This window comes from Anolis carolinensis, unplaced genomic scaffold (genome assembly GCF_035594765.1).
Source record: "Anolis carolinensis isolate JA03-04 unplaced genomic scaffold, rAnoCar3.1.pri scaffold_15, whole genome shotgun sequence".
Classification (NCBI taxonomy): Eukaryota; Metazoa; Chordata; class Lepidosauria; order Squamata; family Dactyloidae; genus Anolis; species Anolis carolinensis.
Window position 1 is genome coordinate 2,089,448 of NW_026943826.1, and position 25,865 is coordinate 2,115,312.

Consider the following 25,865-nt stretch of genomic DNA (forward strand, 5'->3'; position numbering starts at 1 on the left):
AGGGATTAAGGAAAAGCCTATTAAACATCAAATTAGGTTATGATTTTACAAATTAAGCACCAAAACATTGTGTTATACAACAAATTTGACAGAAAAAGTAGTTCAATATGCAGTAATGCTACGTAGTAATTACTGTATTTACGAATTTAGCACCAAAATATCACGATGTATTGAAAACATTGACTACAAAAATGTGTTGGATAATCCAGAACGTTGGATAAGTGAGACTCTACTGTATATAGATAGATAGATAGATGTAATATTAATAATAATATTATGATGTAATACAATGTAATAATAATTATAATTCACTATTATAGTTGTATATATTACATGCAATTTTACTAATAATAATGCAATATAGTCGGGGTGAGAAGGGCGGGATATAAATGTCGCTAATAAATAATAAGCCTGAGTTGTATCATTTGGGGGCAAAAGGCATGTGAGGTGTCAGATCATTGGTGATGCCCTTCTGAATTTTATTAATTTGTTTATGTGTTTATATGCTTTAATTATTGTGTGATTTAAGTTTGATTTGTTTGTATGTTTATTATTATTTTACTAGTTTGGGTGCCCAGTGTTGCCCTGGTTATTTGAAAAAGTCAATGTTTTAGTTGTACAAAATGCATAAGGTTGTAGATTAACTGAAACTGACATAATGCCAGGTGAACCCCAAGAAATTCTATCCATACTTAAAGTTTGTTCTGTTGGGCAAGTTTGCTCTGGATGTATCACTGGTGGCGCTCATTGTGATCTCTGGAACTATAACTCCCACTATAACTCTCAAGTTGGAGCTGACGGAAGGGAGCTCACCTCACAGTCCCCTCAAAACCCCAGTATGTTACTGATCAATTCCTCTGTTTATTGTATGCCATAGAAAAGAATAGGAAAGGGTTATGGGAGATGCAGTGGGCAGGGTCATGCAAACCTATGGAGTGAGAAAGGAACACTGGGGTGTCTGTGGTGGAGGAAACATAAATAATCTAGAATGGAATTGTCCTTGTATGAAAGCCTTCATTTCGGTGGTGGGCAGGATGGTGTTTGTGGAGGACATTAAAGTCCTTAAAGCGACCTCTGTGACTGAACGGCAACCCTCCCATTCTTGAAAAGAAAAATCGGTCTGTGTGTTCTCCCATGTGACAGTTTTCAATTACTGGAAACATGGGTTGGCTTTGTGCAAACCTTTGGTACTTTTCTGGGAAGCTCTTTTGAGAGCCATTTGGGTTGAGCTATCTGTTCCTACTTCCCCTTTACTAATCTCTTTCTCTGCCAACGAGTAGTCATTCTTCTCGTTCTGTTTTTCTAGATGGGAGGAGGAGCTGGCCAAGCGGATGAGTTTGGAGTCAATGGTGGAGACGCTGCAAGAGGTAGGCTGGAGTCTCACCTGTAGGCCTGTGTCCCTTACGAATGTTATTGCCTATTGTTATTATTATTATTATTATTATTATTATTATTATTATTATTATTTTCCATCGTAGTCCCTGTGAAATTGCACATATGATATTTCGTACACCTGCGCGTTCAATTTTGGAATCTTCTAGATATCTATTATTATTATTATTATTATTATTATTATTATTATTATTATCCATCATGGTCCCTGTGAAATTGCACATATGGAGGCGCAGTCAGATTTGGAATCTTCTAGAAATATTATTATTATTATTATTTTCCATCGTGGTCCCTGTGAAATTGCACATATGGAGAAATATGGTATTTCTGCACCTGCGCAGTCAGTTTTGGAATCTTCTAGAAATCTATTATTATTATTATTATTTTCTTTTTTTTGTAATAATTTTTATTAATGCTTTCAACATATAAATAAAATGACACCGATATAAGACAAGGTGGGGGGGGGGAGGGATTCGAAAAAGAAAGAAAAAGAGGGAATATATATATATATATATATATATATATATATATATATGCTAGTGATACAAACAAACATAACCATTCAAAAAAAATATTATTTTCCATCGTGGTCCCTGTGAAATTGCACATATGGTATTTCTGCACCTGCGCAGTCAGTTTTGGAATCTTCTAGAAATCTATTATTATTATTATTATTATTATTATTATTATTATTATTCTCCATCGTGGTCCCTGTGAAATTGCACATATGGTATTTTACGCACCTGCGCAGTCAGTTTTGGAATCTTCTAGAAATCTATTATTATTATTATTATTATTATTATTTATTTATACCCCATTTTTTCCTCTCAAAGTGGCTTAACGTAAAAGCACCAGCATAACTATTTTAAAAACATACAAATATATGATCATTAAACAGGAATAAATATAACCAGTATTAAAAAAAATCCCAGATAAAAACATTAAAGAACATTCAGAGTTAAAAACCACAGCCCCCCCTTAATTGATCTTCAACACCTTCGTTTTTAAAGGCCTGTCTGAATAAAAAGGTTTTAGCCTGCCAGGGACCACTCTCCAACAAAAGGGTTACGAATCAGTTTTTGTTCAACTTTAGATTCAGTTTGATTATTTGGGGTGCTGATTCAGAAAACGGTATTGGATAGATCATATCAGCTCTCGTTTCTGATACAGAACATATGCCATCCAGTCGTCACCATCTGCTCACCCACAGAAAACCGTATTTAATAATCTAGAGCTGATGTGGTCTATCCAGTGCAATTTTCTGAATCAGCACCCCAAATAACCCCAGGAACAGGCCTCAAAATGAAGATACCAGGGTGCCACATGGAACAGCTCCACTCGGGTAGGGAGGAGGAGGAGAAGCAGCAGTCAGGAGGCTTGTTGTCGTTCCTTTTGTTGTTAGTCAGCCTTTCCCCTCCCAACATCCCCGTTGCCTCGGCACTGTAAGAGGGTTTCACGAGACCAGTTGCTCTTGTTGTTATGGTGTCGTAACGGTGGGGCTGTGGACCATATTTTAGTTCTTGGGGACCACTGGTGGTCCATGGACCACAAGTTGGGAACCACTAGTCTAGGGCTTTAGGGGTCATCACCAGCCCTTTGAATTGTGCCTGGTAATAGACTGGGGTCAGGACAGCTTCCTTGGCCTTAGGTAGAAAGGACTAGTAGAGTTGGGTGTCATCTGCATATCTGTGTCACCGTCATCCAAAACTCAGGATGACCTCTCCCAGTGTTTTCATGTCTATGTTAAGCAGCATGGGGGACGAAACAGAACCCTAAGGAGCCCCACAGGTCAACGGCCAGGGGTTCAAACAGAAGTCCCCCAGAACCACCCTCTGGCCTGACCCTCTAGGAAGGACCAGTTAATTCTCCACCATTGGCCACCCCTGTTGCACCTCAGCTCTGGTTCACCTAGCTCTTAACACACTTCACCATAGCAGGCTAGGTTTAAACAGTTTATTGATAAAAGATAGCAAATTCTGAATAAAAAGCAGTAAAGAAGGTAAATGCAAATGCAGTTGACTGACTAGTCAAAAGGCTATAATCCATAGGTAAAAGTCCCAAGTTTCTGATATAGGAAATTAGTCCTGAAAACAAGGCAACATGAACTTCAGCGTAAAATCCAAAACACAGATTCCAGGCATGACCAGGACTTTCTGTATATATTTCAGATTTCAATATTAATGTCAAAAATACGTAGTATGATTTTACATAGGATTTGTGCTACATTAGAACAGTAAAGACAAATATCACTTAAGTAAAATAAACATTAAATATTAAATAACCAAAAAAAATAAAATAAGGTGTAAACACTAAGCTAATCTGGGAATCTGCTATTGCAACACATCCAATGAAGTGGTTTTAAAACCAGTATAAAAAAAGATTAGGACTAAGTACGTTCCAGTCTACTTGGAATACACGAAGCTCATTCCAGAAGCGTGTTTAAGAACTGGTCCAAGAGTCCAGAAGAGCCTTGACTCCCAGTTCATGGCAGGAGACGTGCTTCCAAAAATCAACGTTGCTTTGTCTGAAATCTCTCTCTGTTTCTCCTGTATTTACCCATGTTTACAAGCCAAAAGGGCATTTCTCTGCCCTTGAATTCCCATGTGTTTGCCAACTATTCTAAGGGAGTGTCTGGGGCAAACCTTTAATCTTAACCTTGTATCTCTATCTAAGGAAGACTCCTCTGAGTCACTGCCCGAAACACCTGGAACTTGTTGATGTTCAAACTCCTGGGAAAGGTCACCCTTACCATTAGTTTCTGTTTCCTCGCTAAAATTCACCATTTCCAGCATCAGAACCTTTGAAATTTCTCTCTTCGGCATTGCTTTGGTCAGCCTGCAAAACCCCAAATCCCCCTTCATCATCAGACTGAACCACAACAATCCCTTTAGTTTCATTGGACGTTTGGGCTTTTCTCTCTTTGGAAAGGCCAGAGTCTGTGCTGACGTGAGGACCAACGTATATATTTGTCATTTCTGGATCTGGATCCGGTCCTTCGGCCCCTTTCCAACCTTTTCCTGTCCCGTTCCTCCTTAGGAAGCGCAGGAAGCTGAAGCCCTCCAGGAGGAGCTCAACGAGAAGATCGAGAGGCTCAAAGCGGAGCTGGTGGTCTTCAAGGGCCTGATGAGTGACGTAAGTACCCGACACGTTTTCCATTGTGGTCTTTCAAAGCCATCTTCACAGCTTCCTGAATGAAAACGTCACGATGCCAGCGAGCGCTGCTTTGTGGAAAGTCTGGCGGCTGCCCCATAGAGCGACCCAATGCATCGGGGCGATCCCCTCCTGCCTCCCGCTCCCGTGTCGATGCATTCAATGGCCGCTTTCCACCATCCCCAACGCTTTCCTCACCAGCTAGCCTTGCTGCACCCCCGGAACAAATACCCTCGGCAGACGGCCACTCCGGGTGGGGATTTTGTCCTTTGCCTTTGTTTATTTATCACAGCATTTCTATCCCGCCCTTCTCACCCCCTTTAAAGCATCCTTGGGGCAGCATTTTGTAGATTCACATGGAATTGACCAGGAATCTCCAAAGTCTGACCCTTTTGGAGATCACACTATTTGGAATAATCATAACCTGACCTTGTCAGTCGTAACCGTTTTGTAAAGTATGATCTTCTAGTAGTGGTAAATATCCACTAGTATTCATGCAGGGCAAATTAGGTTTCTCAGTTGTTAGACTGATATACCTAGTTATCTCTTTGAATGGTTGGGAACAAAGATATGCCAATGCACGAAATATATACAAAATAATATTATTATGTAATACAATGTAATAATAATAATAAAAGGTAAAGGTTTCCCCTGACATTAAGTCCAGTCATGTCTGACTCTGGGGGTTGGTGCTCATCTCAATTTCTAAGCTGAAGAGCCGGCGTTGTCCGTAGACACCTCCAAGGTCATGTAGCCACTGTCATGACTGCATGGAGCACTGTTACCTTTCCATCGGAGCAGTACCTATTGATCTACTCACACTCTGGGGGTGGGTGCTCATCTCTATTTCTAAGCCGAAGAGCCGGCGTTGTCCATAGACACCTCCAAGGTCATGTGGCTACTGGCATGACTGCATGGAACGCCATTACCTTCCCGCCTGAGCGGTACCTATTGATCTACTCACATTTGCATGTTTTTGAACTGCTAGGTTGGCAGAAGCTGGAGCTAACAGCGGGCGCTCACTCTGCTCCCTGGATTTGAACCTGGGACCTTTTGGTCTGCAAGTTCAGCAGCTCAGCGCTTTAACACACTGAGCCACCGGAGGCTCCAATAATAATAATACACTATAATACACTATAATACACTATAATAATAATAATAATAATAATAATAATAATACACTATTATAATTGTATATTTATATTACATGTAATATTACGAATAATATTGCAATATGGTCATATAGTTACGATATAATATATAATGCTTATATAGTGTTTATTATTATGTATTGTATTATTTTTAATTATGTTATGATATGCTGTTTTATATTTTATTATATTGTATTGCTTTGGGCATGGCCCCATGTTAGCTGCCCCGAGTCCCCGCTGGGGAGATGGTGGCGGGGTATAAAGTTTTATTATTATTATTATTATTAGTGCTTATATTGTGCTATACAAATAATATAATATATTGTATATATATATAACTTGTAAACCGTCCTGAGTCTCATTTGGGGTGAGAAGGGCGGGATATAAATGTCGCTAATAAATATTAAATAAATATAGTATATCTTTAGAAGTGTTATTTCAGTTGCACAAAAATATATCTACTCTCCCTTAAAATATATTGCTTTCAAACATGCTCTCAAGAGACCAAAAATAAGTAGTCTTTGTTAAAAGCTAGCATAGTTGATTTACTTACAATCTTTATGTATTCAGCATACAGGTGCATTTCTTATTGGTTTCATGTTAACTGAATAATATATCAACTGTAATAATAATTGAAAACTTGGAACAACTTAGGAGAACTCCGACGTGAAATCCCATTTCCTAGAATTTGTATTTTAGCTTGTAATAAAAAATGAGGTGTGTAGCTTCTCAGAAAACTCTTCCCCTACTTTTCAGAAAGGTAGCTAAGATTCAGGTATGTCATCTTGGGTCAGTGTCCCAAGTGTGGTCCAGATCTGTTGTTGGCTGGTCATTGCCCGGCTGCAGTGCTCTGGATGGGGGTGAAGTACTACAACTCCCATATTCCTGGGGCAATTGTCCCAAAACATCTGTCAGTATCCACAGCAGGCTATGTTGAGTCTGTGTGCCAAGTGTGGCCCAGATCTGTTGTTGTCTGGGTTCAGTGCTACAGGTGAACTACAACTCCCAAAATCAAACCCCTGCAATATATTCAGTTGGTCATGAGGCTTCTCTGCAAAGTTTGGTCCCGGTCCATTGTCGGTGGGAGTCATTGTTTCTCTGGATGCAGGTGAACTATAAGTCCCTTTTCCCCAAACGTGTCCAATATGTTCTATTGGTTATGTGCTGAGTTTGATCCTGGTCCATCATTGGTGGGGTTCGATTGCAAGTGAACTATAAATCCCAGTACTGACTACTCCCAAATGTCCAGGCCAATTCCCCTCCAAACCCAACAGTATTCAAATCTGGGCATATCAGGCATAGCAAGTTGGGTCCAGACCCATCATAGTGTTCTGGGTGTAGGCGAACTACAACTCCTCTACATTCCCCAGTAGGAGTCACAGGGCTCTGACTTGATGCAGGGTGAACGACAACGTCAATCCCCCAAACTCCTCCAGTAAGTGTAGTTGCAGCTGAATTCTTCTCTGTTTGTTATACAGAGAGATTTGAAAGGGACGGGCAGTGGGCGGGGCCATGCAAATTCCACAGCAATGGAGAACCCTGGGATGCTTGCCTGTGGTGGAGGAAAAAGCAAAATATAGGATGAAATGGTCCCCAAACGAAAGCATTCCTTGGGTGGTGGAACGTAGTGTTTGGGGAGGACATTGGCAGGGGCTGGGATACATGTTCATGGCGCTCGCTGTAACTGAAATGTCAGTGGAAAAGAGTGACTTGGTGGCTACTGAGCACTGGGAACGGGAGGCTGTTTGTGGAGGCTGTCTGTATGAGCAGACATACAGGTTTTCACTTTTTTTATGGAGATAGAATATAGTATAGATTCAGATGTTTCTTGAGCAGTCATTCCGTCCCGATCCCTTTGAGCGACGCGAGGGCCTGCCCCCCAAAAGCCTTGATGGGGATACTGCCGGGTATCTCTCCTCCTTCCCCTCTTCCTCTTCTTCCTCCTCCTCTTCTCCAAGTGTATGAATGGGCGATAACCCCCTGCTGTCCTTCCCGCAGCCCATGACAGACCTGGACACAAAGATCCAAGAGAAAGCCATGAAGGTGGACATGGACATCTGCCGCCGAATCGATATCACAGCCAAGCTGTGCGATGTCGCACAGCAGCGCAACTCCGAAGACGTTTCCAAGATCTTCCAGGTGATGAGGTCCCCCTCCGTCCGGCCCCGTGTTAGGGAAAGCGAATACGAAATAGATAGAAAGAGAAAGCAAGAGAAAGCACGGTTTTTGGATCTCCACTTTCAGAGTGTGAGTCTAACTAGCCGACTCTTTTGAATAATATAAGCCGCTTGTGGGGAGAAAAAAACAGGGTATAAATAAACACAACAATAATGGGTTGCCGTGAGTTTTCCAGGCTGTCTGGCCGTGTTCCAGAAGCGTTCTCTTCTGACGTTTTGCCCACATCTATGGCAGGCATCCTCAGAGATGTGAAGTATAGTAGAGTCTCACTTATCCAAGGTTCTGGATTATTCCAGAAGCATTCTCTCCTGACATTTCACCCACATGTATGGCAGGCAGCCTCAGAGGTTTTTGTAGTCAATGTTTTCAATACATCGTGATATTTTGGTGCTATATTAGTAAATACAGTAATTACAACATAACATTACTGCGTATTGAATTGCTTTCTCTGTCAAATTTAACATGTTTTGGTGCTTAATTTGTAAACTCATAACCTAATTGGATGTTTAATAGGCTTTTCCTTAATCCTTCCTTATTATCCAAGATATTCACTTATCCAAGTTTCTGCCGGCCTGTTTAGCTTGGATAAGTGAGACTACTGTATATGGAGAAACTCAGCAAGGAAGGTTTATATATCTGTGCAATCTCCAGGGTGGGAGAAAGAATCCTTGTCTGTTGGAGGCAAATGTGAATGTTGATTAGCATTGAACAGCCTTGCAGATTCAAAGCCTGGCTGCTTCCTGCCTGGGGGAATCCTTTGTCGGGAGGTGTTAGCTGCCCCTGATTGTTTCCTTTCTGAAATTCCCCTGCTTTCAGAGAGTTGTTCTTTATTTACTGTTCTGATTTTGGAGTTTAAGAGCCAGATTGTGTTCATTTTCACGGATTTCTCCTTTTCTGTTGAAATTGTCCACATGCTTGGAGTAAAGGAGGAAACCATAAAATGAACACAATCTGGCTTTCAGGTTTTTTTTTTTAAAAAAATCTAAAATCAGGATAGTAAATAAAGAACAACACTCTGAAAGCAGGGAAATTCCAGACCGGAAAGAATCAGGGCCAGCTAACATCTCCCAACAAAGGATAGCTTCAGGCAGGAAGCAGCCAGGCTTTGGAGCTGCACGGCCATTCAATGCCAATCAGTTGCAACAAACACACCAGAGTTCTTTCTCCCAACCTCGTCTAGTTTCCAACAGACCTCACACCTCTGAGGATGCCTGCCATAGATGTGGGTGAGACGTCAGGAGAAAATGCTTCTGGAATATGGCCATACTGCCCGAAAACTCACAGCAACCCAGTGATTCCGGCTGTGAAAGTCTTCAACAACACACAATAATGATGATGATAATAATAATAATAATAAGGCACACTGGGTGCCGTGCCAAAAGATCTCAGCCGGCATTTGGAAACAATAGACATTGACAAAATTACGATCTGCCAACTGCAAAAGGCCACCCGACTGGGATCTGCGCGCATCATCCGAAAATACATCACACAGTCCTAGACACTTGGGAAGTGTTCGACTTGTGGTTTTGTGAAACGAAATCCAGCATATCTATCTAGTTTGCTGTGTCATACAATATAATAATAATAATAATAATAATAATAATAATAATAATAATAATAATACATCACACAGTCCTAGACACTTGGGAAGTGTTCGACTTGTGGTTTTGTGAAACGAAATCCAGCATATCTATCTAGTTTGCTGTGTCATACAATATAATAATAATAATAATAATAATAATAATAATAATAATAATAATAATAATACATCACACAGTCCTAGACACTTGGGAAGTGTTCGACTTGGGATTTTGTGAAACGAAATCCAGCATATCTATCTAGTTTGCTGTGTCATACAATATAATAATAATAATAATAATAATAATACATCACACAGTCCTAGACACTTGGGAAGTGTTCGACTTGTGGTTTTGTGAAACGAAATCCAGCATATCTATCTAGTTTGCTGTGTCATAATAAAATAATAATAGTAATAATAATAATAATACATCACACAGTTGTAGACACTTGGGAAGTGTTCGACTTGTGATTTTGTGAAACAAAATCCAGCATATCTATCTTGTTTGCTGTGTCATACAATATAATAATAATAATAATAATGGCCCAAGGGGTCTCCCCCAACCCTCATTATTATTATTTTTAAATAAAATAATAATAATGATGATGATGATGATGATGATGATGATGGTTGGAAGAGACCCCTTGGGCCATTTAGGCCAACCCCCTTTTGCCTTTGTGCTGTGGAGGCCAGATAAATGGCTTCAATGGGCCGCATGTGGCCCGTGGGCCGTAGTTTGGGGGACCTCTGATCTGGATTCTCCAAGTAGCTTTCCCCCCAGTTTTTTGGGCTTCTCAAACGGGAACTCCGTGGCCGAGGCCTCTCTCTGGGCCGGGAAGGGGAACCCAACTGGTGGCCCCCCTTTCCCACTTGTTGCCCCACCTGCTTCAGCCTTCCAGCCTTCCTTCGCATGGCCGGCTATGTTGCCGGCGACATCTCCCAGCCTCAAAGCGCCCAACGCTTGCTTTTGCTGGTTTGTGCCACCCCGGTTTGCTTCCCCATTTCCCGCCCTTGTGACGTGTGTAGCTTTCCGAACCCAGGTGGGACCCCCCCTTCCCTCCCCCAAACCCTTTCCGACCCAACCTTCCTGCTTAACCGCCCTTTGTTCTGACCCCAAGGTGGCCTCCAAGAAGAAGGAGCGGAAGCTACTCTCGGACGACGACCTCTCAGAGCGGGACGCCGCCGACAACGCCCGCTTCTCGGACGAGGAAGTCGCCTCGCTCAACATCACCGACGAGATGAAGAGGATGTTCAATCAGCTGTGAGTCTTTGGGGGAGAAGCAGACGGGGGGCGGGGGTGGGGGGTCACGGCTGTCCTGTTTTGTCTTTCAAGAACAGCCTTTACTACTTACTTAGGCGATCCCTCATAGTTCGAGGATGATTGTCTTCCACCTTGGGGGTGTCCGTAGAGGGCTGAAGAGACCTCTTCTTGCTCTGCATGTTCTCCCTTCCGCAGTGAGGACATCGGTTTCCAGGTGGAAGGCGGTCCCGGTCACGCCTTCCTCTTGGCACGTTGCTCCCTTAAGCCCTCCGTTCGTGCCTTTTCAAACTCCGCAGCACTGCTGGTCACAGCTGACCTCCAGTTAGAGCGCTCAAGGGCCAGGGCTTCCCAGTTCTCAGTGTCTATGCCACAGTTTTTAAGGTTGGCTTTAAGCCCATCTTTCAATCTCTTTTCCTGCCCACCAACATTACGTTTCCTGTTCTTGGGTGCGGAGTAGAGTAACTGCTTTGGGAGACGGTGATCTTTGGGCATTCGGACAACGTGGCCAGTCCAGCGGAGTTGATGGCGTAGGAGCATCGCTTCAATGCTGGTAGTCTTTGCTTCTTCCAGCACGCTGACATTTGTCCGCCTGTAAATGAAAACATAAAGTACAGCTTACTCAGTGGAATAATGCAAAAGGAAGCAAGGAAGTCATAGGGCAAGCACAGTCTTTAGTCTCTGATAAACTCCCAAATCAAATAGCTGTCTTACTTCAGACAAAGAAACAGCAATAAATCCAGATGCAGACTTGAAGCAGGCACAAGGGGAGCGAAGGCATTAGAGTCAATTTGTTACCAGCAAGAGCTGTCTGCACCTGCTTCTGCTTTATAGCTACTAGGGCAGTTCCTAATTACTCAGCTGCATTTCTGGCAGCTAATCTAGCTGAACCACATCTCTGCTCTGTTTCCTTTCGCCTCTCCTGAAATGAAGGTACTAGCAAAGTCTCCTCCTCTGAATCCAACTCACCCTCAGATTCCTGCTCCTCTTCCTCTTCTGAAGAAGAGGAATCCCTAACATCGGCTTCCTTTGGCCGTGGTCCCGGGCAGGAAGTGTTGAGTGGCCTGCTGCCAAGTGGACTTCTTTGTTGAGTCATTTGCTTGTTTTGGATAATTCCTGTTTCTGTGCGGGCAGAGTGGGTGGCCGGGGGCATCGCCTCGCACCCGGATCTCTTGTGTGGAAATTTGGCCCACGCTGGGAAGCCCGATTGAGCCGAAACAAAGGCATCAAAGTGGCAAAGGCTTCCGTCTAATGTCCTCTCGGCACGACGTTGATACAGGCAGTCCTCAAGTTACAAATATACAACTTACAAGACTCACTGTCATAATCAGGGCTGAATCAATGGAGGAATACTGCAATATTATCAGTAATATTGCATGTACAGTAGAGTCTCACTTATCCAACATAAGCGGGCCGGCAAAACATTGGATAAGCAAGAATGTTGGGTAATAAAGAGAGAAAAAAGCCTATTAAACATAGAATTACATTATGATTTTCCAAATTAAGCACCAAAACATCACGTTTTACAACAAATTGACAGAAGAATCAGTTCAATACACAATAATGTTATTCAGTAATTACTGTATTTACAAATTTAGCACCAAAACATTGCAACATTTACTACAAAAATATTGACTACTAAAAGGCAGACTGTGTTGGATAATACAGAACATTGGATAAGTGAAGCTTGGATAAGTGAAACTCTACTGTAATACATAGAATATAATTATTATATTGTATGTATTATTATTGGTATTGTATTGCATTATAATATCAATTTGACATGTCTATACAATATACTGTATATACTCGAGTATAAGCCTAGTTTTTCAGCCCTTTTTTAAGACTGAAAAAGCCTCCCTCGGCTTATACTCAGGTGAGGGTCCTGGTTGGCTTAGATTTGGGTCAGCTTATACTTGAGAATATGTAATACATTTATTATTTTTCTCTATTATTATTGGTACTATTACATTTATTATTTTTCTCTATTATTGTTGCTTCTATTACATTTATTTTACTCTATTTTTATTATTACAGTAGAGTCTCACTTATCCAACATAAACGGGCCGGCAGAATGTTGGATAAGCAAATATGTTGGATAATAAGGAGGGATTAAGGAAAAGCCTATTAAACATCAAATTAGGTTATGATTTTACAAATGAAGCACCAAAACATCATGTTAGACAACAAATTTGGCAGAAAATGTAGTTCAATACGCAGTAATGCTATGTAGTAATTACTGCATTTATGAATTTAGCACCAAAATATCACGATATATTGAAAACATTGACTACAAAAATGTGTTTGATAATCCAGAACGTTGGATAAGCGAGTGTTGGATAAGTGAGACTCTACTGTATTATTAATAATTAATTTATTATCTCACTCTGATATTATTATTATTATTATTACATTTATTATTTTACTCTATTTATTATTACATGTATTATTTTCCTATATTTATTATTATTATTATTACATGTATTATTTTACACTATTATTATTAAAAGGATACATAAGCACATTTACATTGAAAAAGATAAGAATAATGATTTGATCAGTTGGATGGTTTTATCTTAAAATTGAGCTTTATGTAAATATTCAAAAACATTGAACCTACTGATGCCTCAATTAATGTAATTTTATTGGTATCTATTTTTATTTCTGAAATTTATCACCCTTGGCTTATACTGGAGTCAATGTTTTCCCAGATTTTTTGTGGTAAAATTAGTTGCCTCGGCTTATACTCGAGTATATAGGGTATTACTATTAGCATAGCATGATATTAATGTTATATATTATACTAGCTTGGGGACCCGGCGGTGCCCGGGTCATATGAGAAAGGCATTGTTTGCCTGTGTTCCAAGTTTAGTCTAGATCTATCATTGTTGGAGGTCGGAACGGTCTGTGGGAGCCCAAGCAATTGAAAGTAGTGGAAATCCCATCGTCCATGGTCCATTCTTCTCCAAATGGCACCAGGACATAAAACGGGTCATGCCGGTTGTGTGTGCCAAGTTTGATTTTGATCAGTCATTCTTGCTAATTGCAGCATTCATACTTGCCTTCAACACACACAAAAGGAACAACCAGAAATCTATATACAGTAGAGTCTCACTTATCCAACATAAACGGGCCGGCAGAAGGTTGGATAAGCGAATATGTTGGATAATAAGGAGGCATTAAGGAAAAGTCTATTACACATCAAATTAGGTTATGATTTTACAAATTAAGCACCAAAACATCAGGTTAGACAACAAATTTGGCAGAAAAAGTAGTTCAATACGCAGTAATGCTATATAGTAATTACTGTATTTATGAATTTAGCACCAAAATATCACGATATATTGAAAACATTGACTACAAAAATGTGTTGGATAATCCAGAACGTTGGATAAGTGAGTGTTGGATAAGTGAGACTCTACTATATATAAAAGAGTGATGGCATCACGGCGACCCACAAAACAACAAAACTACAGGCCCCCCAACCTCAAAATTTGACAACACAACCCATCATCCACGCCTCTAGGTTGATACAAAAAAAGAAAAGAAAAGAAAAATAAAGTCCTAATTAGAGAGAGAGGAATAATTGCTTTTATCCAATTGCTGCCAGTTAGAAGGCTAAGCTCCTCCAACTTGGTCTCCTAGCAACCCAATAAAAAATAATAAAAAACACTAAAAAATTGATACCATAAAATACTATAATAACAGAAAATAACTAAAAATAATACAAGAAAATAATAAAATATAATAAATAAAAATATAACTTACAATAAAATTAATTAAAAAATGCAAATAACGTCAAATAAAAACTACACAACAATTTTTAACCAATACCACCACCACTTTGCCACAGCAACGCGTGGCTGGGCACAGCTAGTATTGTATATTTGCAAGCTTTAGGATATAATATATATTAACTACCACCAATTCCTCAATACTTTATTTCCCATACCACCACACTTTGCCACAGCGCCGCGTGGTCGGGCACAGCTAGTACATATATATAGTTGGAGCGATAGTCAAAAATTTCCCTGTTCCAATGTAAATAAAAATTCAACCTAAGCACAAACCTACAGAACTTGAGGACTGCCTGTATCTCCATATGGACCTAGGAGACACTAAGTCCTATATTCTTCCCCTGGTGACTTATTTAATTCTGTTTTAATCTTCCATTCTGTTCTAATGTTGGTATGTTTTTTGGGTCCTCAATTGTATCAGTTTCACTGCGAGCCGGTTTGAGTCTCCTCCTAGTATTAATAACAACTAGTTTGAGGACCCGGCAATGCCCGGCACTGTTTGTTTTGGGATGTTAGGTAATATCACAGAAGTTTGGTCCAGATGTGTTGTTGGGTTCAGTGCTGTCTGGATAAAGGCGAACTGCAACTCCCAGATTCCCAGGGCAATCACCTCCAAACCCTGCCAGTATTTGCAGTTGGACATCTTCGGTCTGTGTGCCAAGTTTAGTCCAGCTCCGTGGTCGGCTGGGTTCAGGGCTCTCTGGATAAGTGTGAACTATAACTCCCAAATTTGAGGTCAATCACCTCCAAACCCTGCCAGTATTCGCAGTTGGGCATCTTCGGTCTGTGTGCCAAGTTTAGTCCAGCTCCGTGGTCGGCTGGGTTCAGGGCTCTCTAGATAAGTGTGAACTATAACTCCCAAATTTGAGGTCAATCACCTCCAAACCCTGCCAGTATTTGCAGTTGGACATCTTCGGTCTGTGTGCCAAGTTTAGTCCAGCTCCGTGGTCGGCTGGGTTCAGGGCTCTCTGGATAAGTGTGAACTATAACTCCCAAATTTGAGGTCAATCACCTCCAAACCCTGCCAGTATTCGCAGTTGGGCATCTTCGGTCTGTGTGCCAAGTTTAGTCCAGCTCCGTGGTCGGCTGGGTTCAGGGCTCTCTAGATAAGTGTGAACTATAACTCCCAAATTTGAGGTCAGTCACCTCCAAACCAGGCCCGTATGTACAGTTGGCCATATTGGGTCTGTGTGCCAAGTGTGGCTTGGATCTGACGTCAGCTGGGTTCAGTGCTTTCTGGATGCAGGTGAACTATAACTCCCAAAATCAAGGTCCATTCCCCTAAACCCCTGCAGTATGTTCAGTTGGTCATAGGGCTTCTCTGTGTCAAGTTTAGTCCCAGTCCATTATCAGGTGGGTACTGCAAGTCCCATCATCCGTGGCAAGTTTGGTCCAGATCCATCGTTGGTTGGGTTAAGCGTGCTCTCTGGACGTTGGTTAAGTACAACTCTTGTAAATTATTGTGAATTCTCCCCAAACCTGTTGGTCGGTTGCTGATTAATTCTGTGTGCCGTAAGAAAGGGTAGGAAAGGGTTAAGGGAGAGGCAGTGGGCGGGGTCATGCAAATTAAGGAACCCATTCTGGAAGAGAAACAGAACATCTAGGGTGAAATGGTCCCCGCATGAATGCCTTAACATGGGTGGGGGGTAGAATGGTGTTTGTGGAGGACACGGGTAGAGTTTGGGATACATGTTCCTGACGCTCACCGTAACCTGCATGTCAGTGGAAGGAGGGTCATGGGTGTCTCCTGCTCCGGGGGAGCTAGAGCTCTTTGTGGAGTCGAGAGACTGTCTGTGGAAGTGGACACCTCCACCACATACACACATACACATTGTCACTTTTATTATGTGTATATATATAAAAGGGTAATGGAATCACGGCACCGGACAAAACAACTAAACTAAATGCCCCACAACCTTGAAAATTGACAGCACAACCTCTCATCCACGCCTCTACGTTCATACAACAAAAAGAAAAGAAAATTAAATCCTAGCCACAGCAACGCGTGGCCGGGCACAGCTAGTGTGTATAGATAATGATAATAGCTAAGTCCCTGAAGCTGCTCTGCAACCAGGCAAGACCACCTTCCCGATATAGCCAGAGGAATGCTGAGCGCGTCATCGTCAGCAATGTCATCGACTTGTGTTGGGCGTGAGCCACGGATGTGTCACACGTCGTCCTTCCTGCTTGCTGCAGAGAACAGAAAGGCGGTGCAAAGAGAGTCTGGGCTTTTCTGGGCTCCCACGCTGCTTCTGTGGGGCGTCCGGCCAAGTCTCGGCCCTATTCGTTGCGCGGTCGAGCGATATCAAGCACCGACCCCGGCTTCCGGCCGTCTGCGGGGAAGGAAATGAGCTCAGGAGGCAAAAATGCCTTCCGTTGGGAGTCTGGGCCTCAAGTCAGGGCAGCCAGAACAATCGCAATAAAATATAATACAGCTTTATTTATATCTCACCCTATCTTCCCAGGGAAGATTCAATGCTGTCAGAAGCTCAATAAAGACAAAAAGAACCAATTCCCCAAATCCCAAAAACATATCAACATCATAATTATAATAATTATAATAATTTGGGAAGTGTCTGACATGTGATCCAATACATCAGCCAGCAGAGTGTCTGCTGTGGACTCATCTTGTGTATCTAGTAATAACAATAATAATAATAATAATAATAATAATAATAATAATAATAATAATAATAATAATAATAATACATCACACAGTCCTAGACACTTGGGAAGTGTTCGACTTGTGGTTTTGTGACACGAAATCCAGCATATCTATCTTGTTTGCTGTGTCATACAATAAAAATAATAATAATAATAATAATATGGTGGTGGTCCCAGTGGTGATGGGCACATTGGGTGCCGTGCCAAAAGATCTCAGCCGGCATTTGGAAACAATAGACATTGACAAAATCATGATCTGCCAACTGCAAAAGGCCACCCGACTGGGATCTGCACGCATCGTCCGAAAATACATCACACAGTCCTAGACACTTGGGAAGTGTTCGACTTGTGGTTTTGTCATACGAAATCCAGCATATCTATCTTGTTTGCTGTGTCATACAACAACAATAATAATAACAACAACAACAACAACAGTCCTAGACACTTGGGAAGGGTCCGACGTGTGATCCAAAACAACAGCCAGCAGAGTGTCTGCTTGGACTCATCTTGTTGTGTATCTAATAATAATAATAATAATAATAATAATAATAATAATAATAATAATAATAATAATAATAATAGTGTCTGACGTGTGATCTAATACAGCAGCTAGCAGAGTGTCTGCTGTGGACTTAACTTGTGTTTCAAATAATAATAATAATAATAATAATAATAATAATGCTGTGTCATACAACGTCGTTGTGTCAATAATAATAATGATAACAACAACAGTAACAACAACAGTCCTAGACACTTGGGAAGGGTCCGATGTGTGATCCAAAACAACAGCCAGCAGAGGTCTGCTTGGACTCATCTTGTTGTGTATCTAATAATAATAATAATAATAATAATAATAATAATAATAATAGTGTCTGACGTGTGATCCAATACAGCAGCCAGCAGAGTGTCTGCTGTGGACTCATCTTGTTGTGTATCTAATAATAATAATAATAATAATAATAATAATACTTTATTTTTCTATCCCGCCTCCATCTCCCCACAGGGACTCAGGGCGGCTAACATGGGGCCAAGTCCAAAGAACAAATAGTAAACAAAATAAAATGCATATATAAACAACATCGTCAAACAGGGAAAATAAACAAGTTAAAACTACAAAATACAACATACTACAATAAAAACAATGAAATACAGAAATGATCAAAAGCAAAACCACCACTTAATGGCAAAACAGACAGATAAAATAAAATAATAACACATTATACTGCAATATTATTAGTAATATTGCACAGAGTTGACATATAGTGGTGCTAGAACGCAAATACAAACTCAGGATTGAACGTTGTCTGGGTCGGCCTTTTGCTGGAAAAGATGGGCTTTGAGGTCTTGCAGAATGGCCATTCAGAGTGACTTCAGGGACTTAATAATAATAATAATAATTATAATTATTATTATTATTATTTGCCTCTCCTTATGGCTGGAGTCAGGGCACAACAGTCCAAACACTTGAACATAAAGTCATCTTTGGGTTAACGCACAGCGCCCCCTGGAGGGAAGCGGTGGAACTCTTGGTTTAAATGTAAACAGTAGTGTTGTGCTTTTGTATGGAATTGCTGTTTGTTTTGTGTCGTTTTGTTTTTGTATTTGGTTCCCGCTAATGAAAATGGGCCACTTATACGGCACAAATTTTCGTCAGGCTAACAAAAAAAATTTATACCATTGACGGCAATGGGAAGGCTTCCGAGGCTCACCCCCCTCCCCCCCCCCCCCCGGTTTTTGGGCTAGAGGCGGGGAAATCGCCACACACGGAGGACATTTCGATCCCTTTGAGCCCACCAACTTTTAAAACATTTAGATCTTCCCCAGAGTATTGTTATTAATAATATTGTTAATAACACCCATTGGCACACACCAGATGTAATGCGGAGGCTTTCCTCTCCCAGGCTCAGCTTAGATTCCCAGAGTAGCTAGCTAGCATTATATATATCTATATATATAAAAGAGTGATGACATCAGGGCAGCGGACAAAACAACAAAACTACAGGGGCCCCCCAACCTCGAAATTTGACAACACAACCCCTCATCCACGCCTCTAGGTTGATACAACAAAAAAGAAAAGAAAAATAAAGTCCTAATTACAGGGAGAGGAATAATAGTTTTTATCCAATTGCTGCCAGTTTGAAGGCTAAGCTCCGCCCACTTGGTCTCCTAGCAACCTCCTCAGCCCAGGGAACAGGCACAGTTAGGCCTCATTTAGGCCTCTTCCACAGATTATCAGTTTTTAACTGGATTATATGGCAGTGTAGACTCAAGGCCCTTCCACACAGCTATACAACCCATTTAGAATCTTATATTATCTGGTTTGAACTGGATTATCTTGACTCCACACTGCCATATAATCCACTTCAGTGTGCATACTAAACATAAAGACAACCATACAACAGACATTCAATACCACCACTACCTCAACAATTTCTCACCAACACCACCAGACAATGGTACAGCAACGCGTGGCCGGGCACAGCTAGTGTGTATGTATGTGTGTGTGTGTGTGTATACACACACACACACACACACACACACACATACATACACACACACACACAGAGTAGAGTCTCACTTATCCAAGCCTTGCTTATCCAAGCCTCTGGATAATCCAAGCCATTTTTGTCGTCAATGTTTTCAATACATCGTGATATTTTGGTGCTAAATTAGTAAATACAGTAATTACTACATAGCATTCCTGCGTATTGAACTACTTTTTCTGTCAAATTTGTTGTATAACATGATGTTTTGGTGCTTAATTTGTAAAATCATAACCTAATTTGATGTTTAATAGGCTTTTCCTTAATGCCTCCTTATTATCCAAGATATTCGCTTATCCAACATTCTGCCGGCCTGTTTATGTTGGATAAGTGAGACTCTACTGTATTTGCTTTTGCTCAATAAAATTACAAAAGACTATCTTCTGTTTGTGACTTGGTGTCAATAGCAAGGTGAACTATTCTGAGGTGCGACAAGTGGACGGTGAAGCGGCAGCTTCCCCCGTGGCCAGAATGGAGCATGACCTCAGGAAGCCGGAAACTGGAAAAATGTTAAATTGCCTCTGTGTCTGTCTATTTATGTTGTATGTCTAATGCAGGGGTCCCCAAACTAAGGCCCGGGGGCCGGCTGCGGCCCTCCGAGGTCATTTACCTGGCCCCCGCCCTCAGTTTTATAATATAATATATTGTATATACATATAATATAGATAATAATATTATAATGTAATACAATATAACACTAATAATAATACCATATAATAATATTAATTATATATTCTATATTACATATAATATTACTAATAATATTACCATATAGTGGTATAGTTCAATATAGTAATCTATAATGCTAATATTGTGCTATGCTAATAATATAATATATTGTATATACATATAATATTGATAATAATATTATAATGTAATACAATATAACACTAATAATAATACCATATAATAATATTAATTATATATTCTATATTACATATAATATTACTAATAATATTACCATATAGTGGTATAGTTCAATATAGTAATCTATAATGCTAATATTGTGCTATGCTAATAATATAATATATTGTATATACATATAATATTGATAATAATATTATAATGTAATACAATATAACACTAATAATAATACCATATAATAATATTAATTATATATTCTATATTACATATAATATTACTAATAATATTACCATATAGTGGTATAGTTCAATATAGAAATCTATAATGCTAATATTGTGCTATGCTAATAATATAATATATTGTATGCACATATAATTTGTAAGCCACTCTGAATCCCCTTTGGGGTCAGAAGGGTGTGATACAAATGTAGTAAATTAATGCAGTAAATAAATAAATAATAAATACATAAATTTTAGACTTAGGCTCGCCCAAAGTCTGAAATAACTTGAAGGCACACAACAACAACAACAACAATCCTAATTAACTTGACTATCTCATTGGCCAGAAGCAGGACCACACTTCCCATTGAAATCCTGATCAATGTATGTTGGTTAAAATTGTTTTTATTTTTAAATATTGTATTGTTCTTTCATTGTTGTTGTTGTTTTTGCACTACAAATAAGACATGTGCAGTGTGCATCGGAAATTGTTTATATATATTTTTTCAAATGATAATCCGGCCCCTCAACAGTCTGAAGGATTGTGGACCGGCCCTCGGCTTTAAAAGTTTGGGGACCCCTGGTCTAGTGGCTTTGAATGTTTGCCACGCAGATGTGCATTGTGATAATAAATAAAGCGGCTGTCTCTCTTTCCTGCAGGCGGGAGACCTTTGACTTTGATGACGACTGTGACAGCCTGACGTGGGAGGAGAACGAGGACACGCTGCTGCTCTGGGAGGACTTCACAAACTGCAACCCCAACATTGAGCTCCAAGGAGGAGAGGTGAGGCTGGGATCCGGGCCCTTCGAGGCGCCGCTTGTTTGCTGTTCCGCAAACCAGGAGACATTGGTGCTCGTTGAGCTCTTTTTCCTTATAAAGACCCCTTTTCCTCCTGGTAATAACTCTTCCATATCTGAAAAATGTGCACCACGATAAAGGTTCAAACCATAGAACACAATATGTATATTAGAGCATCATATACATAATAATGTTAACAATAATACCAATAATAATACAACTGATGTCTCTCCAAATGCATGTGATATGCTGTAAAACTCAATATAACAGTATGCAAACTTAAGAAAACTTGAAACTTGAATACAGATATTCAAAACATTGCTGCTTACCAGATGAAGGGTTAACTGAAACTGGAGTAAACCTGGGAACCAGTAGTAAACGGCTTATGAGCTACTCTAAAATAGCATCTATTTGACCATTTATTGTCAACAAATTGAAGCTACAGCCTATTGACTGCATTTACATCCTGAGGAGTCCTACAGAACTGCTCCAAGACTACAGAGACTTTGATTTGTTTTGACTCCAAGCCAAGTTTGAGCCAATTGATTTGCACACTGATATATTGAGTTTTACAGCATATTACATGCATTTGGAGAGACTGGATGTACACATACTGTGTCGCTAACAAACTTTAGTTGGAGTCTTGTTGATATATGTTTTATATTGAAAACTGCTCTGTGTAGCATTTAAATCTGGATAATTTACAGCATATTACATGCATTTGGAGAGACTGGATGTACACATACTGTGTCGCTAACAAACTTCAGTTGGAGTCTTGTTGATATATGTTTTATATTGAAAACTGCTCTGTGTAGCATTCAAATCTGGATAATTGCAGTCTGTAAATCTTTGTAAGTTATGACTGTATGCCACTACAGCTGACAGAATTTGGTTATCAGTTGTATTATTATTTGTATTATTGTTAACATTATTATGTATATGATGCTTTAATATACATATTGTGTTCTATGGTTTGAACCTTTATCGTGGTGCACATTTTTCAGATATTGTTTAGAATAGACAGCTGTGTTTAGTTATTATTATATTCCAGGAGTGAATTTCCCGCCCAAGAGGTGGATTCCTCTCCTTCCCTGTTGTCTCAAGGAGTCGTCGTGAGTTGGATGTCCATAACTCGGGGATGGCCTATAAATCTTTGCAAAGTTCCCTTTTTGGCCTCCGTTTCGAAAGCTGCAAAAGCGGAGACGGCTTGGCAAGCCCTGCCGTTTCCAATGTCGCTCTCTAAGTATTGCGAGATTGAGACCTTGGTGGCATTTTACGCTTCCTCTTGGGCATTCTTCTCTGCTGTGTATCTTACCGCCCAGACGCCAGCTATTTACTGCCTTAAAATATGCAGATCCCCGTTTACGGCCAGAGGCCCTCCAGGCGGATCCTTAAAAGCCATCTTACTTACTCAACCATTGAGAGCGGAGGAGAAAACGTTTTTGGCGGCCAAAGGCTTTCTTGAAAACTTTGAGGATAGGTTTTTTTGTTGCATAAACAACAATCTTAGGGCACCTTAAGAGCTAATACGGTTTATTTGCTGTAAGCTTTTGTTGATTGCTGGCCATGAAAGTATTGCCGAAGTGAAGTGGGAAGTCTCTGGAGCGATAGATAAGATTTGGATTTATTTATTTATTTATCGTGTCAGAGACAAATTGAGAATACAGTTATAATGTATAGACACACCACAAACAAAGTTAAAAATTTGGCATTACAGTAGAGTCTCGCTTATCCAAGCTTCTGGATAATCCAAGCCATTTTTGTAGTCAATGTTTTCAATATATTATGATATTTTGGGTCTAAATTCGTAAATACAGTAATTACAACATAACATTACTGCGTACTGAACTACATTTTCTGTCAAATTTCTTGTAAAACATGATGTTTTGGTGCTTAATTTGTACAATCCTAACCTATTTTGATGTTTAATAGGCTTTTCCTTAATCCCTCCTTATTATCCAAGATATTCGCTTATCCAAGCTTCTTCCGGCCCATTTAGCTTGGATAAGTGAGACTCTACTGTATATTGAATTTCTTTTGACCAGTAGCTGTCCACTTGGAGTGCCTCTGGGGTGGCTGTGAGAACGTCCTCCACTGTGCATGTGTCTGTGGTTTGCTCTTCGCACTTTTTCTTGGGGACTCTTCCGGGATATGAACCCGGGACCTCTCGAAGCATGTTGTGGATTCCACTTTGTGGCCCCATTTCCTAAGCTCGTGGTGCCAGAGCAGTCTGTTCAGCGCCTTCCAAGTCACCTCATCTTCTGTGTGCCCAGGAGGGAGTCTCTCATCCGGTATCAGCCACAGATTGAGGTTCCGGGTATTAGCCTGCCACTTTTGGACTCTTGATTGCTGAGGTGTTCCTGTGAGTATCTCTGTGAATCTTAGGAAGCTGTTTCTTGATTTATGTTGTTGGCATCCTGGCTGAGGATGGGCCAGAGATGTCAATGTCTTGGTTCTTTCATTACTAGTTTCTACTTCCTGACAGATGTCACGTGGTGCTATACCGACTAAACAGTATAGTTTCTCCAGTGTTGTGGGGCGTAGACATCCTGTGATGATGCGACATGTCTTATTAAGAGCCACATCCACTGTTTAATGTGGTGAGATGTCTAAGGAACAAATCAAAACTGGAACACAGAACAGGGCCTTTAACTGGAACAACATTTTGTCCAAGGAACAGGATCAAAACTGGAACACAGAACAGGGCCTTTAACTGGAACAACATTTAGTCCAAAGAACAGGATCAAAACTGGAACAAAGGACAAGAACTTTAGCTGGAACGAGAAACCCAATCTGCAAGGCTTTCAGAGACAAGAAGTTAATAATCTTAAATCCCCAGGAGCAAAACAAGAACTGGGACAAAACTCAAGATGCAAGGCAACAGGAACTTGGCATGGAAGTCCATAGGTAACAGGAGACAAGGACCCAAGGGTCCATGAAACGAGTGATTCTCTTGATGAGCAAAGTTACCACCTCTGAAATCTTTCAAAAGCAGTTCCTCTTAAAGACAAAATCAAGGCCTCGTTCCGTGGGAAGGTTGCTCAGAACGTTTTGTCATTAGCAATCGTCTGCTTCTCCTCAAAACCTCCCTTTCTTTCCTGTGTTGACATATTGCTTTCTTTCTGTCAACCTCATTACTCTTCTCAGGACTGGAATGCCCATCTGCCAAGGGATAACTCGACCTTGACTCTCCCAAAGAACGTGGTTCAAGATGCCTGCTTGAAACCATTGTATGCCTGCTCCCAGAATCCTCGACATCTACCTCTAAGTCTGGCTGTCCAGAACAGCAGCTTCATCTGTCAGCATGGGAATCTCAGGCCCAAACCCAGAATCAGGTGCAGGAACAATCAGGTGCAGGAACAATCCCAGGCTGAACAGGCCCAACCTCAGGCTACAACAGATGGCATGAGTGAGTGATCATAATACAAAGAAGGGATTCCCCAAAGTACAAAGGCAAGAGGCCATTACAAACAGAAATATAGTCCAATAATGTTTTATTTATTTATTTATTTATTTACAATATTTATATTCCGCCCTTCTCACCCCAAAGGGGACTCAGGGCGGATTACAATGAATACTTATATGGCAAACATTCAATGCCAACAGACAAACAACATACAGTATAGACAGACACAGAGGCATTTAACATTTTTTCCAGCTTCACGATTCTAGCCACAGGAGGAGCTGTTGCTTCACCGTCCACTAGTGGCTGTACTTCCTCATTCCTTTCCTCGTGTTTTGCTGGCAGTTTTATGATGTTGTAAATTAGTTAAATTAGCCTCTCGCATAAAGCATACCTAAATTTCCCTACTTGACAGATGCAACTGTCTTTCGGGGCTGCATAAGTCAACAGCAAGCCGGGCTATTTAATGGTCGGGGGCTTAACCCGACCTGGGCTTCGAACTCATGATCTCTCGGTCAGTAGTGATTTATTGCAGCTGATTACTAGCCAGCTGCGCCACAGCCCGGCCCACTATACCATATAAACTATACGACAGTTTTTCATATATATGCTATAGTCATGGAACATTTAATGTGCAGACAACGATTGTAGAAGTTCAAATTATACTAAATGATTCAAAATACATGTCTTTAAACCAAAATCATCCTTATACAGTCGAAACCCGTTGTGGATGGTTATAAACTTTGGATTTATTTAAAATTTTGTCCTCAAACAGGATTTACAAACTTGAACATATAGGTTTGAATGTCCAGTCTTCTATGTGGAACATGAACTTTGTATGTCATTGGACTCACAAACCTTGAGTATAA

At 40.5% G+C, this 25,865-nt stretch overlaps 1 protein-coding gene across 2 annotated transcripts in view; it reads left to right on the top strand.

Moving 5' to 3' along the window:
• The window catches only part of iffo2 (intermediate filament family orphan 2), an 88,033-nt gene that overhangs the window by 51,201 nt on the left and 10,967 nt on the right, over positions 1–25,865 (top strand). Inside the window, exons 2-6 of one of the 2 annotated variants that reach the window (XM_062965879.1) lie at positions 1,307–1,367; positions 4,429–4,524; positions 7,692–7,832; positions 10,569–10,711; positions 21,455–21,578. In XM_062965879.1, the coding sequence (XP_062821949.1) occupies positions 1,307–1,367; positions 4,429–4,524; positions 7,692–7,832; positions 10,569–10,711; positions 21,455–21,578 (565 nt within the window). The remainder of the gene's footprint in view (positions 1–1,306; positions 1,368–4,428; positions 4,525–7,691; positions 7,833–10,568; positions 10,712–21,454; positions 21,579–25,865) is intronic. The other variant, XM_062965880.1, reaches the window with a different exon arrangement.